The sequence below is a fragment of the Equus asinus genome, chromosome 2 (assembly GCF_041296235.1).
Source record: "Equus asinus isolate D_3611 breed Donkey chromosome 2, EquAss-T2T_v2, whole genome shotgun sequence".
Lineage (NCBI taxonomy): Eukaryota > Metazoa > Chordata > Mammalia > Perissodactyla > Equidae > Equus > Equus asinus.
Genome location: NC_091791.1, coordinates 152,426,354 through 152,444,198, shown reverse-complemented (window position 1 = coordinate 152,444,198; position 17,845 = coordinate 152,426,354). Strand labels below are relative to the sequence as shown.

Below are 17,845 nucleotides of genomic sequence, written 5' to 3'. Positions count from 1 at the left end.
ATCAGCTTCCTGAGGATAATTAGAATGCACTTCCATTTGCACTTTATTCATTATTACTTAAAGTTTCTTTCCCAACAATCTCTCTCTTTAACCATACAGACAGGCTCATAGCAGGCTGCCAAGGAAGCAGATGGTCAATGCTAGGGTCCAGCAGGGTTGCGACCAGTTCTGAAGGCCCCAGGCTGTGCTTCGACCTATAATGATACAGAAAATGGGAAGAATATCACAACTCTGCTCCTCAGGAGCCATTGATACTTGGTAACTACCTGACTATAGACCCCTTCACTCCAGGGATCTCCCTGAGTGGGTTCTATGAACCGGACAGCACCAAGTTAGGGGTCAGATTCTGAGTGAGGAGTTGGAGGGTCAAGCTGTGCTGTTGGGAACTCACTCTGCTGTTCTGGGCTCTGCTTCCCCTCATGCCGGGCCCATGCAACTGCTCGTCGCTGCTCAGGACTCAGAAAGGCCATTTGCTCAGGAGTGACAGCAACAGCCTGAACACTGGTGAGACTAGATAGCTGGGTGGGGCTGAACACCACCTGGGGGTGGGGGCAGAAATTGGTACATCCATTGTAGCTCCCACTGGGCCCTGGCTCTTTTGTGGTCACCCCAGAGCCCAGTCCATCAATGCTTACTGCAAATTTAGGAGCAGGGATGACAGAAATGGCAAGAGGGGTGAGGCCCTGGATCTGTTCCTGTAGCAGTGCTGAAAGAGCCAGGTCTGGGATCCCAGCTGTTGAAGCAAGTAGGATGGGCATCCAAACATTGTCTTATACTGGCTTTCTCCCTTCTCTTCAAACCTGAAGACCTTCTCCTCCAACTACTCTCAAAGAACCCTACCATAGACCTCCCCCAACACATCTCCAACCTCTTACCTAAATGCCTTCTCAGACTCCCACCTTAAGAATTCCAGAGCAGTCCTCTACCCAGTCCACCCATGGTATGGAAACCAACCCCTGACAACTAGCACCAGCTGTGACCCAGCCTCCCTACCTGCTATTGTGCCAATTTCAGTGAAAATCTCAGGCCCCCAGTTACTGACTGGGCCAAAACCACCAGGCAGCACAAGTAGTTGGGCCAGAACCTCCAGTTGCTCCTCAGAGCACTGGAGATGCAGGTTGCCCAAGAAGAGAGCTGCTTGGCTGTGGAAGAGTGGGAAGGAAGGGAGAAGGATTCAGTCATGGTGATAGGGTCTGTGGTCATGATATGAGGGTAGAGATGACTTCAAGTGGGGTTCTTTCCTCCATGGGACGACTCCTTCATGATTCTTTCCTCCCCAGTGAGCCCACCTTTACCTCAGCACCACCACCCACACATTCCCTCCACAGGTGACCTAAACTCCCAACTGCTGATATGCTGTAGCTCCTCTGGTCGCAGTCCACAGAGCGTGTAACCCAGTGCAGTCAGGTGAAGGAAGTCCAGGTGGCTCACATGCCGGCCACTCTGCCTCAGGAAACTGGAGACCACAACTCGGAGCTGCGGTGGGAGTGGCGGGCACAGAATAATAAGAGCAGTCATGGTTGAATTCATGGATGGGAAAGTAATTAGGGAAGTGACAAGTACTACTGGATTATATTCTTTTATTAAGACCTGAAGATCCAATAGCCATGGAGTAAGTTGAGGATCCCAAAAAAAGAAGGATGGAAAAAGAGAAGGCGTCAGGGAGAAGAGACAGGAGGGAGTATTATGTGTCCAGGGCCTCAGAGTGAACAAACCATAGAGTCCCTAAGGCCACTAGTGTGGGGTATTAAGAAAAGATAGAAAGAATGGCCAGGCAGGGTTACAGGGAAAATTCCTTAGGCTTTAGATGACCTAGAGGCCTGGATCTGTGGGGTGGATGATTGGAAGGTGGTAGGGAGGACAGGAGGTGTTACCTGGATGGAGCTCCAGTCAGCTATCTGCCCCAGGGTGCTCAGCACTCCCCAGTCCACCAGCATCAGCTCCTGTAGTTCCCGCTCTCCTAGACCTATCAAGAGCCGACCTAGCTGCAGGATCTGCTCAGGACGGAATCCCCTGGGGGGACCCCACAACTAGGAGAAAGAGAGGAACAACGTGAATGGAAAAAGCACTGGACTAGGAGTCAGAATGCTAGGTCTTAGTTTGCCTCTGACCTTAGCTGTGTAACTCTAGGCAAATCATTTGCCTTCTCTGGGTCTTTAGTTTCTTCAACTATAAAATGAGAGGGTTGGACTAAGGTTCCTCTGACTAAGGTGTTAATGAAAGATTCTAGAGTCTCAAGAGGGAAGAACAGCAGACTGTAGTCTACAAGTTCTAAACTTTTATGTGCACCGGACTCACCAGGGGTGCCTGTTAAAATGCAGATGCCCAGAACTTATCCTAGAGATTCTTCTTCAGTGAGTCTAGTATGGGACCCTGGCATCGGCATTTTAAAAACCTGCTCCCCAGATGATTTCAATACACACTAAAGTTCGGTAACTACTGCTCTAGGCCCTCTTCTCATTGCACTAGCTTCCTTTCCTCAGAATTCATCCCCTCTGACTTCCTCCTCAGGATCCAAATCCTCTAATTCTTCTATCTCCTATTTCCCACACCTCTCACCCAGCTATCCATTCTTTTGTGTCTCACGCCACCCAACCAGCTTCCTCATGTTTTTCCATCTCCAACCCCAGTTGACCTCTTCACCCCTAACCTGTTTTGCCTTGCCCATTGCTGCCCGTAGTTCCTCAGGCCCTAGTCCTGGGTCTCCTGCAAATAGTGCCAGGCAGTCCTCGAAGTCTGAGAGCTCCATCTCTGCAATCTGGGTTGCAGACCAGGCTGCTGGGAACGTCCCTCGTACATCTGCACAATTTGGCACAGGTTCTGAAGGGGGAAGACAGGGCCAGGGGGTCAGTACAGTATTAAAGTATGCCCAGAGAGCATAGATATAGATATAGATATAGATATAGATATAGATATAGATATATATTACATATAGATGCAGTAACCCCTCCAACCTTTGGAAGACAGGGCAATGTGGTCAGTATGGGTCAAGGAATCACTACAGTGTGAGATCTGTAGGACTCAAAGGATATGAGAAAAAGTGACTGGAGAAGACAAGCCCCTCATTGTCTAGATGGAAGACTGAGGGAGTTACCCAGGGATTTGATGACAAAGCCGGATTAGAACCCAGGTCCCTAGCCTCATAGTGTCTCCTTCCTACATCCAAAGCATCTCCCCAGCAGAGAGTGCCACACTTAGCCAAGCCTAGAGCTGTCTGTCAACTGTTAACAGGGATAAGAGAGCAGGAAAAGGGGAGTGCTGGGCTAAAAATGTAATGGGTTATAAATTCCCAGAGCTGTAGAACCCTAGAACTAGAAGAGACCTTGAAGATCATCCCTCTCATCCCTGTGCTTTTTACATTAGAAAACCCAAGCCCAGAGAGCAGAAGGTGTGCAAATCTGCTCAAAGGGCACAACACACCTAGAGCCCAGACTTCTGACTGCATTGTCAGTCCTGTACACCATGCTAGATGTATGAGTATTTGGGTAGTTTCACCTGGGAGATCCTCCGCAGCAGGGCGCACAACCCCAGCTACCAGGGCTGCTTTCTTGGAAGCAAGCTGTGGCCCCCCACACAGCTGTCCAACTCTGCTCTGCTCCCAGATCTGCTGTTTCTCTAGGAGCCGCTCCAGGGTCTCTGGGCTCAAGGCCTCCTGTATGAGAAGGTAGAGGGAGGGTGGGGAGACCTGGGTAGGTCAGGGCCAGCTGCTACAGCTGTAATTCCAAAATCCTGTCCCCTTTTAGCAGTCTCTCCCACATTCAGGCTTCACCTCCTTTGCCCTCAACCTCCTTGGCCTTAGCTCCCCAGAACCAGCTCACCAGTTCCCTCTCTGCTCTTACTCCCTCCCTGTTCCTTCACCTCACCCTGGGGATCAAGGAAATAGCCTCAGTAGGTAGCGTGAATACTAGGCGTCCAGCTTGCTCTACTTCATCCTGGCTCCACAACTCTGGTTTCCTGGGAGACAGGAAGAAGATTAGGGGCTTGGGTGCTGAGGGATGAGAGGAAGAGGAAGGGGAAAAGAGGACATGCTAGGACTGGGAACGCAGGCCTCCAAGGGACCTCAAGCATATTGAATGGGCTGCCACTGATGATGGTGGTTCAGAGGATGGGTGTAGGATAAGTTAGAATCTGAAGTTCCCAAAAGGCCATACCCAAGAATAGGCTCCTGTGATAGCAGCCATCCCAGCTCTGTAGCAAATGGCTCTCCTAGGCAGAAGCCCTGCAGCTGACTGAGATGGGCCAGCAGGATCTGTAGGGGGACCCGTCGAGTGCTCTCTATCCCCAGGAATCCAATCAAGGGGCCCAATGTCTCCAGCACTTCCCTTGAGACTGTTGTCTCCTTTGGAGCCTGAGGAGGGGCATCATGCCTTGGGACAATGCACCTCTGACTCAGAAGACCAGACTCTTTGATCAAGACACCAAGACCTTTGACCTTCCCTCCCTCCAGCTCCCGACTCAACACCCTATGGTGTCCACTACCATTGTTCACTTTCTTAAACAATGAGTCCAGATAGGAGCAGGCAGAAAGACCAGGAAGTGGAATCCAAGGCATTTCTTGGACTCCAAGGGATGTGGACAAGAAACATGAAGCAGGCTATCAAGGAATAGAACCCAGAGGTAGATCTAGGGGCTAGAACCTTGTAGACAAGAACCTATTTAGCAGCAAAAGTGTGGAGTTGGGCCTAGAAGACAAAAAGCATTGTCTAAGGGGTAAGAATTGCCCAGGAGGCAGCTCTGAGTTTGATAGGATGGACACTTACCAAGTTTTGTAGTGCCCTCTCTGCCAGGGCTGCCCGGTGGAGTGGTGTCAGTGCTAGCAGCTGCTCTGGAGCTCCTCGTACCAGTTCTATCACCAACATAATGGATTCATTGGACAGTCTGTCCATCAACTGGACCCTATAGCAATTTGACAACAGGGCACTCAAAACTGAGCCAAGTTGATGAGGGACCACAGAATGTCACATTACCCAGACAGGAGGTAACCCCAGACCAAACCCTGTGGCCCTGGACAAGAACTGCTATTAAACAGCCCCAGATCCAATTCCCACCATATTGCTTGAAGGGAGAGAACAAAGAGAGTGACATATTTCTAGTCTTCGTGAAGAAATGACAAACAATCCTACCCCATCTAGTGGAATCAAAAGCCCCAAATATTAAGTATCATGAAAAAATTTCCCCATTTTATACATTAAAAACCAAGGTTCACAGAGATCCAATTGTGGGGTCTTACTCCCAATTCTTTTTTTCCACAGTGCCACCCTTCCTCTGCTTGTTGTGAAGAGGTCCCCTCTCATTCGTATAGCACTCTACAATCCACAAAGTTTTTTTTAGGTGTTATCACATTTGATCCTTATGACAAAATCTGGGGATAAGATAGGTATTTTTCTTATCCCTCTTTCACAAATGAGGAACTCAGGTCTGCCAACTCCTGACCCAGGATTTTTCACCTCCTCCAGGTCCTCGGCATTCTAAATTATCTCCAAGAACCAATATATTTAAACAGATTTGAATGGCTTTCTTTCTTTCTTTTTTTTTTTTAAAAAGGCCTTTTTCCCAGAAATCAGAAGTGACATCCTGTACTCTGCCTAGGGTTTCAAACTCTGGAACTGAGCCAGTAGCACAAAAGCCAAAAACTGTGGAAAGGCCAATAAAAATGTAAGGATGGAGTCAACTGTTTTTAACCATCGCCTCATCCCCAGGAAGACTAACACCAGCCTTTACCTACCCTGACTTATAGTTCAGATGGCAATGGGAATGGGATGGGAGTAAAATGGGAAAAGAAGCCTATGAGTGAGATACTTATCCAAGTCCTAGAATCTCTGGGTGAGGAGGAGCCTTAGGTTCATCTAGTCTTCTCTCCCCACAACTCATACTTGAATCTGTTCTACAACATTCCTGCCATGGGGCCATCCAGCATAGGCTTGAATAGCTTCAATGGCTGGGAACTCAATACCTCAGTTTTCCTCGTATTGTGCAAAAAATCTGATTTTCATTCATTGGTTCTAGTCGTGCCCAATGGGGCCATTCAGAAACATGCCAATGTATTTTCTATTTAATAGCCCCTGGGGTATTTCAAGATATTTATCATGTTTAATATATTTTCTCTTCATCTACTCCTCTGAACACACTGAGAGCACAGTGCTTTAAGAAGACTACAATCCTCCAGGGTAGAATTGGACTATTGCTTCCCTTATTTCAGATATTCTATCTCTATTAATGTGGCTCCAGGTTATACTAAGATTGCTTGGCAGGTCACATCACGGTGTGACCACCCTTAGCTGTCCTATGCTTGGGCTATGTTCTGGGAGCCAGTCAATACATAGAGCAACTTGGAATGGAATCCCCTGCTTTGGGCTATAACTGATGTCAAGAAACCACTAGACAGAAAACCACCACCTCTAGGGCATTTCCTAAAGGCAGATCTTCTATCCCAGGTTGAACCTTCTGAGAATCCAGTATCTCCAGCTGTAGTACTTACGGTAAGTCCAAGAGTAGCTTCGTGTCCAGCCCACTCAGTTCTGGCCCCAGAGTTGCCAGCTCTGGCTCTGGCATTGTCATCCTCTGCTGTAGCTCTGCCCAGATACAGGCCCTCTGCGGGACAGGGTGGGGAAGCAGGGTCAGGACAGAGCTGAGCATGGGGACTGGGTTCTGTACCGAAGGTCCCTGCCTCAAACCAATGCCCAAGCAGCCCTCTCACCAGGCTCCCTCGAACCCCAGTGGGCAGTTGATAGATCATGTACACGACTTCAAGGAAATCTGCCATCGAGTTGATCTGCTGCAGAAATTCACAGGACATGCCCCCTGCCAGGGTGCCCATAGCCCTGTGGGTGTGCAGGTGGGTAGATGCTCATTCAACACATGCCACAGCCTGTCTGCTCCTTGATATCAACACTCTAAACACAAGTACAGATGTTCATTTATGGTAATTTACAGTTTAAGAAATGTTTTTCCATAGATATTTTCATTGGCTCCCCACAACATCATTGCTTTTTTTTGTCAGAGAAGAAAATAAAGATTTATAGAGGTCAAGTAACATTCCCAACATCATTCTACTAGAAACATGGTAAACTGAATCTAGAGCCACGTATTCATATTCTGAAGCCCCTGGTTCTTGTACTGTGAGTGGAGGTAAGGTGATACTTACTTATTGCTGTTTGGCCAGTGGCTCTGAAGTCACTTTGGATTTGACTAATAACAGCAAATGTCTATTGGGAGCTTATACTGGGTCAGGCAATGTGTTAAGGACCTTATATGCCTTATCTCATTTAATCTTCATAACAACTACCTGTGAGGTTGGCACCATTTTAATTCTTATTCTACAGAAGAAAAAACTGAAGTTTAGAGAGGTTAAATGACTTGCCCAAGATCACAAATAAGTGACAGGGCCTGGATCTGAACCCAGGTCTTCTGAATCCCTTAGATCCAGTCAGGATAGGTATGGTGCTATGGAAGGGAAGGAGGGTGAGGAGAAGAGGAGCCAGGAGAATGGCCACAGGTTAGGACCATGCATCATTCATCCCCATATCCCCCACTGCGTATCATGTGGTACCTGGCACATTACCACGGGGCACACGGTAAGTGCTCAAAAATGTTAGTTGAATTAAACTCACTGCTCAACACAAGTTACTCACTGCAGATTCCTGAGGGTAAGGTTGGTGGGCATCTGCATCTTCTTCCAGAGAAACTGTGCCTACAAGAGAAAGAAAGAAGAGCCGCTTCCCGGCAGAGATATTGCCCAACGACCTAAGATGCCTTGGACAGTCCTGCCGCTCCATCCTGTGGGTCCCAGCAGCCTCCTACTCTCCCAAATGCCCTCTCAGAGAGGGAGAGGGAAATGGAGGAATATGGAGGAGGGGAAAAGAAAGGGCAAAGCAAGTCACATTATAAGGGATTCTAGGGATAAGGCACCCAATCTAGGGCTGAGGGACGGGTAAAGGAGGTGGGATATATTGAGAGAGGGGAGTTCTTGGGTTCGTGGGGAGAATTACCTGCTGCTCAGACCAGGGAAACTCCCGGTAGTGCCTTCGGTCAGCCAGAAGAGCCGCGGAGTCCAGTTGTAGCAGCTTTAGTGGGAGCAGGGGAAGCAGGCAGTCTGGCCAGATGGTGGGGATGGGCAGCTGGTGGGGATGGTGTAGCAGTGTAGTGATAGGTGAGAGGGTTTGGACTCAGCCCTCAGAGAAAGCGAACCATGGGGGCAGAAAGGTAACAAGCTAGGATAAGTGTGGAATGGCATGTGCCACTATAGCAATGCACATCTGAGAGCCCTCACAGTAAAGGCGGTTGTGGTAAGTGTTGCTGCTATTTAGGCACCTGAGATAGGTTCCTTAGCCTCTCTGAGCTTTGGTCGCTTTATCTGAAAGCAGTGTGGTTGGCTCGGAAGATTTCTGAAACCCTCTGGCTTCAACGTTCTAGGACAGCGTGGATCATGCTGTCCTGCATCTGGAACTGGGAAGAACAGCTAATGTCTTGGTGGGTACAGAGCTACCCTGAACTCTCAGGGCCACTGCACGGGGAGTGTGTGATGCAGCACCAGCCATAAGGAACTAGCCCTAGGACCTACAGAGGAGCTTAGTCAGGAGATCCCACACATACCTGACCAGGGACACACACAGCTGCACCGGCACCTGTTGTACCCATGTTTTTAACTCCATTTTTCACCTGCATGAGAATTGGCAGTGTTCATGTGTGTGTGTGTGTGTGTGTGTGTGTGTGTGTGTGTGTGTATAAGGAAGTGGGGAGGTTTGGGAGGCCTTCTCTGACCACAGGGAAGATGCCCTCCTCCCAACCAGAGCCCACATCCCCAATTGTCTCATCTTCCCTGTTGCTCTCATACCCGAAAGGTCTGCAGCAGTGCTGCAGTCTGGCAGTCTGAGAGACGTGACAGTTCAGGGGCCAGGCAGGAACAGGCCCCAACCAGAACTCGCCTAGGGATGGCCTGGAGGGTCTGGGAGCTGAGGCCTGGCAGTAGAGGGTGTAAGGAGCAGAGTTCCTCCAGGGACAGCTGGGGAGCAAGAGAGACAAGGGGCCTGAAGAAGAGGGGCAGGGTGGTGGGGAAGACAACAATCACAGGACATCAAGGCAGCAGGTATGAGGAGACCTGAGAGGGAAGAAGGGACAGATGCAGGAACCAGGGAAAAGGGGGACAGACTTCTGGGGGATGTTGAAAAGTTGCTGCTACTCACGCCGTGCCTAGGCAGCAGCCGTTCAAGCAGTAAGAGAGCCTAAGGTGGGATGAGACAGGAAACAGCAGCTCTCAGGTCCCTAGGGCCTGCCCTCCAAAACTCCCAGCTCCCTCTCTACCACCTGCAGTGATCAAACTGGCTCAGGGCTCTTCTTGATCTGAGGAAGGGGAATGAGGAAGTCCTCCTTGGGACAGAGGAAAAGGAGACTTCATGGGGGTTGATGGTATCCCTGAATGTAATTCTCTTGGCTGGGGTTCCAGGGGGTAGAGGGTGGATGCAGGGAGTGAGATGGGCCCACCTGGGCAGGTGTGACACTGGTTCCCTGCAGGGCAGGGAGCATGGCTCTAAGCTGGGGCTCTGAGAGCTCCTGCAGGAAACGGAGGCCCAGCTGAGGGAAGAGAGGGGCCCAGACCCGCAGCTCCCGGGGACTCAGCACAGCTCCTCCAGACGAGCGCAACACCCCCAGAAGTTCATATGCCACCTATAACCAAAGAAGGTTTGGGACAGGAGAGAAAAGACAGGTGAACATTAAACCTTCTCCCTAATCCCACATCTGGATTTCCCAGGGCCTTGGCTAGGGCTTGGAATCAAGGATAGGACAGGCACAGATTGGGTTCAAGATGTCAAAGGGTATGTTTGGGGCATCATAGACCAGATAGGGTAGGGTCAGGAAGAGGAGGTAACAGATAAGAATGGCCATGGAGTAAGTAACGGAGGTGGCAGAGGTCGGGGGAGAGCTGGCACCACTGTACTCAAGCTTAGTTGACATGACTGGGCAAGTCACACAGACCCAGGGAAAGCCTGGAGTCTTGTAGACCTGTGCCAAAGGGCTCACCCGTCCTTGTGGGCTGAGGGTCCCGTTGGCTGCACATTCCAGCAGCCCCCGTTCTACCGGCCCCATTGGATCATTCAAGGGTACCAGGCTCTGCAGCTCCTCAGGGCTCAGGAAACAGGCGAGGGGCCCCAGCCTGAGGAGGACATGAAGCTGGCCTGAATGCAGTCACTGAGGCTGGTACTAAGGCAGGGACCATGAGGGTACTTGGAGTAGGCACTCTGACTACTAACCTAGGAAATGTGAGCGCTATAGATAGGCCTCTCTCCTGGAGCCCTACACTGCCTTGGGCCACTGCCTACTCTTTTGCCCCTTCCTTCCTAGGACCCCAACCCACCATGGCAGCTGTACTTGTCTCTCCTCCACTCTGGCCTTGATCACTGATCCCACAACCACTCACCTGCGCACCTGCTCCTCTCCATCCTGGACACTCTGGTTCACCAGGCTGCGCAGCACATGTCGGGCATGCCCTGGCCCAAGACCTGCCGCTGGCCAGCTATCTTCCAGGGCCTGGATCTGAGATGAGGGGAGGGGTCAGCTTGTGTTGGGGTCACTGTAGGACATTTGCTGGGAGGGGCTCACTAGCAGACATGCCACTGATTCCTGTCCCACCTAGCAGAAGATGGGCTAGACAAGTTAAGAGAATCATTCTCATACCTGGTGAGGGCTGAGCTGCAGAAAGTTCTCCAGAGGGAGGTGGGGGAGCAGGGGCAACACTGCCCACAGAAGCTCCTGGGGCCAGGCGGGAACTTCCCCAAACAGCTCAGGGGCCAGCAGTCGCCTTGCCAGAGCCTCCTTCTGTTCAGGTCTCATTCCTGGGCTGTAATCCCGGATGGCAGCCAGCCTGGGGAGAGCAATGGGTCTTAACCCTTGACCCTGTTCCAAACTGTTGTCCCCTGGCTCTCTACAGCTCTGCTGTCATAGATAGGAAAGAGGTTCTCCCTAGTTTCAATGGAGACAAGCACAGGAAGGGGCTGCTCTAGGTGGGTGGGGTTGGCCTGACTCTGACAGGATCAGGAGGAATGGTGTGGAGTCCTTACACGCTGTCGTTGGCCAACAGGGATGGTGGAAAGCGCATCAGGTCAGAGACAGCCAAGAAGGGGATGAGCGGTGACAGGTCAATGAAGAGCTGAGAGGTGAGGCGTGGGTAACGCTGGAGCAGCAAGGCTGTCAGGCGACCCAGGGCCTGTTCCTCAGATGGTGGTACCTGTTGGGGCACAGGAAGGGATACTGGCTCTGGAGATGCTCAGTATCCTTGCCATCTCCTCTCTTGAGTTCCTCCTTCCACTGGGGCAAGCCCCCTGCACACCAGGTTCCAGGTGCTCTTGATTCCTAGATTTCGCCCTCCACCCTTGTTCCCCTCTCCCTCTATGCCCACCTGCAGCTGGGCCCAGGAACGGTGCATGAGCGTCAGGAAGCCCTGAGCAGCCTCCCTCTCTGCTGAAAGCACCAGCTGCTGGAGATTTTCCGGTGGCATGTGCAGATACGCCTGGGAGTAGGAGGTCATGGTAGGTATGACCTCACTGGGCAGGGAACTCAGGCCACAGCTGTCACCCAGTCCACCCATGTGCCCCTCCATCTGTTACCTGCACTAGAATCTGCAGGGCCCAAACACTCTTCTCTCTCTGAAGCAGATCCCATAGCACAGGCTAGTGGGGAGACAGACAAGACACCAAGAGAGCTGTCTCCTTTGTCCCTCCTGAAGCTTCCCCAGGCACTCCAACTCCCCTTGCTAGGATGCTTATCCTTCATCTGAAGCTAGTATGTGTGTCTCCTCAGATAGTAAACTCCTTTAGGTCAGGGACCATGTCTCTAACTTCTCTTATATCCTTTCCCATGCCAGATCCATAGCTGGCTCAATAAATACTTTAGATCTGAATGAAATTACTATGAGTCTATGTCTAATTCCATTTCACTGGTCCCAGAGCTTGAGAAAGGAGGGTCCTAACATGGAGTAAGGAATCTTTATATAACCTACAGAACCCAGCAAGCTGCCTTACACGTAACGGGCACTTGATGAATGAATGATGATATTCACATATTCTAGCCCCTTCACACTACAGAGAAGAAACTGAAGCCCAGAAAAGCTGAATTAAATTACTTGCCTAAGACCATGCTGATTTGTGGCATAGTTGAACCTAGAACCCAAGTCTTTTGATTTATAGTCACCCTGAATTTTTCTCATTTCGGCCTTATCTTCCTGTATTTTGCCAGCCTCCTGTACCTGTCTAGGGACAGAATTACAGCCCTCTAACTTGATCCCTTTCCTTTCTGCAGCAGAAAGGGGGAGAGTCAAAGAGTCAGAAAGAATAATGAGATAACATTTATTGCATATTTATGTATCATGCACCATGCTAAGCCCATAGCATGTATTGTCTCATGTAAACCTTCCAGCCATGCTAAAAGAGTGGCACCATTATTGTCCCCCATTTATAGATGAGAAAAATATTGCTCAGAGAGGTTAAATAACTTGTCCGAGGTCCATCGTAGAACTAGGATGTGAACCCAAGCCTATCTGACTCCAGAGCTGTGTGCTTAGACCACTACGCTACACTACTGCATCAGTATTAGAGAATTCTCCTGGAGGCCCATCCCCCTGTTTCAGAAGCTTTCACCTTGACAGATCACTCACACTGAAGCAGGCCAGCAGCTCCATCTTGCTTATACCAGAGCTGGGGCTGGTAGTGGGTTCAAAGCCTGGTAGGGTCGGGTGCTCCTCCTGTTCCAGGTATTCCCCAACCGTCCGCAGCATGCTGCGCCAGCCCTCTGGGCGGAAGGCATCCCAGAAGGAGCAGTTGTCTGGGAGACTGGAGAGCATCAAGGCCTGACCCAGCATCCCCTGGGCCTCAGTCCCTCTGGCCCCTGGACCCAGGAGGAAGGTCAGCAGGCGCAGGAGATAGTGTAGGCGTGTGGAGTGGGCAAGGGCTGGCACAGAGGACTGACACCGTGGCAGTTGGGATAGCATGCCAAGAAGAAAGGGGCCTGGGGCCAAGCAGAGTGGGGAGGGTCCCAGTGGTGGCAGGGAGGGCAGAAGAGGGCCCAGTAGCCCCTCTAGGAAGCAAGTGTCATTGCCCCCACGACTGATCCTGCACTGGCCTGCTAGCCAGGGCCAGGAGGGCACCAGGGCCTCATACATGGTGTCATTGGCACACACCATCATCAAGAAGCTGCCCCCATCTGGGCAGCGTTCCCCACAAGGTCCAGTGTGGCAGGGTGGGGAGGCAGTGACATCTGGGGTGGGGCCCAGGCACACATGCTGAACCCAAGCCTGATTGCTAGGGGGCACAGCCTGAAGACTTGCCTCCCCACACAGCCGCTCAGCCCACAGAGTCTCGTTCTCCAAGAAGCAGCCCCAGAAGATCTCTGGTGTGAGGGGAACAGGGGGCAGGCCTTCAGGGCAGCTGGTGGGAGGTGGGAGCAGGCCAGCACAGAGCCGCTTCACCAGGCGGCGGATGGGGCCGGACAGGGTTGAAAAGGAGACGCTGCTACAGATCGCCTCCAGGAACTGATTGGGAAACTGGTCATGGCAGGCCTGTAGCCAGCCTTGGGCACCTGGTGCCCATGAGACTGCATACCACACAGCTGTCTGGCAGATGGCAGCGGTGCTGGGAGGGGGCTGAGGGGTGACAGGCTTGGCATGCTGGCAGAGTAACTGGATGGAGAAGTTGGAAATGCTGTAGGGTGGTGCTGGGCCTGAGTGGTTCTCGCAGAGGGCCTCCACAGAGACGGCTCGCCGTTGGCGAGGGCTGATGTGGGCTGAGCGCTGGGAAGCCCTGGGCAGAGGTACACCTGTGCTCAGGCAGTGGAGGAGGGCAGGGGGTGGGGGTGGCGATCCAGACAGAAAGCCCAGCGCCTGGACATCCCAGGAAAGGTTGTGCCGGATGCCCCTGGGTGCAGAGGGAGGAGCAGGCAGGATCTGGTCAGTTTACATTTCTTCCAGTTGAAGACTCTGACCCTGGCCCAGAGCCCTGCAGGGGGTTGGGTGGCAAGCGTAGGCTTTTCCAAAAGTGAGGTCCCTGGGAGTATAGGTGTTACTGGTTTAAATACTAGGATGGGGGAAAAGGGAGAGAGATCTGTCCTGCCAAGGCCCAAAATCACCCGGGAGCAGCCCAATTGGAGTCCCTTCCGTCCACCTGGCCCCCTTCTTCCTCCTTTCTTTGTATGCCTTTAGGCAGCTTAAACACAACCTTCAGTTGGCCTCATATCAGGAGATCTGCCCAGCAATTGAATGTGTCTAACTGCTCTGGCACTGTTGTGCTGAAGTAGTAAGGGGTGGAGGAGTCCAGTCTTGTCCTTTCTTTCCATGCCCCATCTTTATTAGCTAACATTTATTGAGCACTGTGTGCCAGATGCAGTTCTATGTGGTTTACACATACAGTATCAACTCATTGAACCCCTTACAAGAACTCTGCAGTAGCTAATATTATCCATATTTTACACATGGGGAAACTGAAGCATCGAATGAGAATGTAACTTGCCCAAAGTCACATAGCTAGAAAGAGGTGGAGCTGGGACACCAACCCAGTTATACTCCAAAACCACTAAACCACACACCTCCCATCAGCTTCCTCTTCCATTCTGGAGGCTGATAACTTCCCAGGCCCAATACCTTAGAACTCCTCTCCTGTTACTTACCATAAGAGCAGCTGCTGAAGGTTGCCTAGAAAGGAAAGGGTAAGGAAAAGGACTACCCCAATCTCACCCCTTCTTGCCCTGCCACAGCCCAGTCCCAGACCTGGCAGCACTCACCTCCCTGGCACTGCCCATTGGCATCAGGCTCTGGTTGCCCCAGAATGGAAAAGACCTCATCCTGCAGGGAGTCAGTGATACGGAGCAGTCCTTCCTGGAAGGCAGCATAGAGGGGGGCCCCCACTGTGCGCAGCAAACCTCCCCAAAGAGCCTCCTCAGAGCCCAGCTCCCCCATTGGGGTGAGCAAACCCAACAAACCCTGCAAAAAGTGCGGGACTGGTTCCCTCCCATTGAGGCCTGTGACATTTGTGGGGTCCATACTGGGCTGCACCTGCACCAGGGCCTGCCAGCGTGTACCCTCTAATAACAGCAGCAAAGAAGGCAACCAGTCAGCAGCGAGGACACAGTCAGAGGGGCCATCACGGGTACACGGGGCCCGGGTAGGGGTAGGGGGTCCCCTGGGAACTAAGGCTCCCAGCAGCACCTCTGCAAGTCCACCCAGCACACCTGCCTGGTGCCCCAAGAAGTCCCGGGGTGTCTGTTCCTGTCCAAGCAGTGCCAACACATCCCCTAGGAGCCCTAGAATTGGCTCCCAGTCTGGGCTGCCTCTCAGTGTCACTAGGAAATCATGGAGCCGGAGGGCAGGGGGCTGGAGAGGTGGGGGCTCTCCCACTGGTCCCTCCCCCATTCTCCCAGGCTCAAATGAAGAAGAAACGTTGGCCAGGAATGCAGAGAAACGTGAGCGGCTGAAGGACCCCTGGGGAGCCTGGTCCAGAGTAGAGAGCAATGACTTCAGGAGGGAGAGACCAGGGTCCAGGGACTGAGGCCCAGTAGGGGCCAGAGTCACTGTAAGGAGAAAAACCAGAGGTCACTAAAGGGAAACAGCCTAGAACCTAAATGCAGCCCTGTCCTGGAGGTCAGTCCTGGCCTTGATCTAGAGATGTGGTGAAGGAGATGGTGAGCTGAATCCCTTTCACCAGCCTACAGTAAGTCTTGGCCTGCTTTCTTAAACCTCATTTTCTCCCTTAGCTCCAGTCTCTGCCCCTCTTCCTTGCCTCTTTATCTTTCACCTGAACAGTTAATCTCTGCACTCTTAAGTCTCTTCCCAGCAACCATCCCTTTCATCCCTAGCCCTGCTCACTGTTCCTCTCACCTGCATAGGACAGCAGCAGCAGCAGCAGGGGCCAGAGGCTCAGAGCCATGTTTCCAAGTGAGCTCTGGTACTAGAGGTGAGTTCTGCTTATTCTCACCTTGTGCGGGATAGCCAGGTGAGGGCAGGGCCCTGCATACAGTTTGAGTCTCCACTGACACCACACTGTAGTGTGGTCTTTCAGGAAACAATATCTGTAACCTGACAGCAGGTTTGCCACCTGAGCCACTGAATACCTGATCCTTTGGCTTTGGAGAAAGGTGTGCTTCTGTGAGAGGGATGAATGATAGGGGATCCCAGGGGGCCCTCGGAGGAACTCAAGGAGATAGCTTCAGTTAGGAGCCAGGATGCAGGTAGGAGTAGGCAGACATGGAGATGGAGAACTGGAGACCCAGGGTATAATCTGGGGGCTCTGCAGAAAAATACAAAGTGTCTTTGTACAAAGATAAAAAAGAGGTAAAAGAAAGTAGGATTTGAGGGAATTGAGGAAGAAATGGGGCCCAGGAGAAAGGAACTGGGCAACCAGATGTAAACAGAGAAGAGAAATGAAGACAAAGATCCGATCCAAGGATGGATCTTTCAGGAGCAGGAGAGTTGTTTTTGATTCAGTACCCAGACCCACAAAATGTTAAGAGCTAGACATGACTTCAGAGATCACATAGACAAAACCTCTCATCTTATGGATAAGGAAATAGACACAGAGGTGTGACTTGCTCATTAGGACAGTCAGATGTTTGGATTTGCCTTCTGGCTCTCATGCTGTGGCCTACAGGAAAGCCCTATAGAAAATTCTGAGCTGAGAAAAGAGATAAACTAGATTAAATCACTGTGCAAGGGGGCTACTCCCCACACACACACATATAAATGCACAGAGAGAAAGAGAGAGAGAGAGAGAGAGAATGAGACAGAGAGAGAACTGCTCATAGATCAGAGAGGTCCCATTCAAAATAATCTGGTCTGATCAGGGTGAGAAGTTTTTTCTGCCCCCTATTTACATATCCCCAAAGGCCTTTACCTGATACCAGCTCTAAACAGTAATTCAACACTGAGACTCCACTTAAATCTTTATTCTGTCCCTCTTTCCTTAGAACTGTCCTCTATTCTATCCCCCAAACCCACATGTTCAAATCCATTATTAATACACTTCTGCCCTAGAAGCTTTCCTTAGGATCATAGAATTTTAGAGCTGGAAGGGACCTGAGGAATCCTCTGGTAAAAACTTCTCATTTTATAAATGAGGAAATTGAAGCCTAAAGACATAGAAAGACTTGGCCCGGGCCACAAAAGGAGTTGAGGGCACTGCTAGGATTTTCCAAGGTAAGTCAAAAGTTGGGACCAGTGAAATAATCTATTGTGACACTTTACCAATATTTCTCCTTTGCCCATTGAAGGTACTACATCTAGTCTGAGCAGAGAAGAGAAACAGGAAGAATATGGCCTGGGTTCCCAAAGCTTTCAAGCTTCTGGTTCCAGCTCATCCTGCAATCCACATGAATTTCTGCCTTTGGTTTATAATAACCCTCTTATGATAAATTCCCCCTCCCCCTTTTTTTTTTGCTGATAGGGTAGCAAAAAATAAGATGGCCTGGGTTCAAATCCTGGCTCCAATATTTACTAGCTGTGTGTCCTGGGCTGTTTCTAAACCACTCTGTGTCACAGTGTTCTTTTCTGTAGAAAGGAGAAATACTAGTATGGAGTTGTTGTGAGCATTAAATTAGATAATGCATTTAAAGTACTTAGCACAGTATCTAGCATTCATTTCAACAAAGAGTAAGCACCTTTCATGTGCCAGGCACTGGTACAGAATAAACATTCACCAAATGTTACTACTATTATTATTAGACTAGCTCAACATGAATTATTTTATTTGAAACTAAAGAGTCCCAATTAATACAGAAATTGTGACCAAGAAGTAGTATCTTGAGTGAAAGACCCTTAGAACAAGTATGAAACTGGCTGAGTCAAGCAGAGAGGGGAACAATAAGGACTCCC

At 50.7% G+C, this 17,845-nt stretch overlaps 1 protein-coding gene across 1 annotated transcript; it reads right to left on the bottom strand.

Moving 5' to 3' along the window:
* Window positions 1-10: 10 nt before the first annotated feature.
* On the bottom strand, window positions 11-15,905 carry STRC (stereocilin). Its single transcript, XM_070519653.1, has 29 exons — window positions 15,857-15,905; window positions 14,764-15,570; window positions 14,650-14,674; window positions 12,647-13,901; window positions 11,601-11,663; window positions 11,393-11,503; window positions 11,055-11,221; window positions 10,672-10,858; window positions 10,415-10,530; window positions 10,018-10,150; window positions 9,481-9,663; window positions 9,183-9,221; window positions 8,834-9,001; window positions 8,593-8,658; window positions 7,989-8,117; window positions 7,632-7,690; window positions 6,698-6,821; window positions 6,479-6,591; window positions 4,761-4,896; window positions 4,152-4,348; window positions 3,864-3,954; window positions 3,496-3,652; window positions 2,651-2,820; window positions 1,875-2,030; window positions 1,334-1,476; window positions 994-1,142; window positions 636-733; window positions 392-539; window positions 11-194 (listed from the first exon to the last, which is right to left on the bottom strand). Exons 1-29 carry the CDS (start codon window positions 15,903-15,905, stop codon window positions 106-108), a joined length of 5,328 nt encoding a protein of 1,775 aa, XP_070375754.1. The 3' UTR covers window positions 11-105.
* Between the last annotated feature and the right edge of the window lie 1,940 nt (window positions 15,906-17,845).

Excerpts from the sequence above, each read along its gene's own strand:
- STRC (XM_070519653.1), bottom strand. The coding sequence starts at position 15,905 with ATGGCTCTGAGCCTCTGGCCCCTGCTGCTGCTGCTGCTGTCCTATGCA. Across the intron at positions 8,659-8,833 it reads CACTGCTGCAGACCTTTCGG|GTGAAAAATGGAGTTAAAAA; the intron begins GTATGAGAGCAA and ends ATTCTCATGCAG. Across the intron at positions 1,143-1,333 it reads ATCAGCAGTTGGGAGTTTAG|CCAAGCAGCTCTCTTCTTGG; the intron begins GTCACCTGTGGA and ends ACTCTTCCACAG.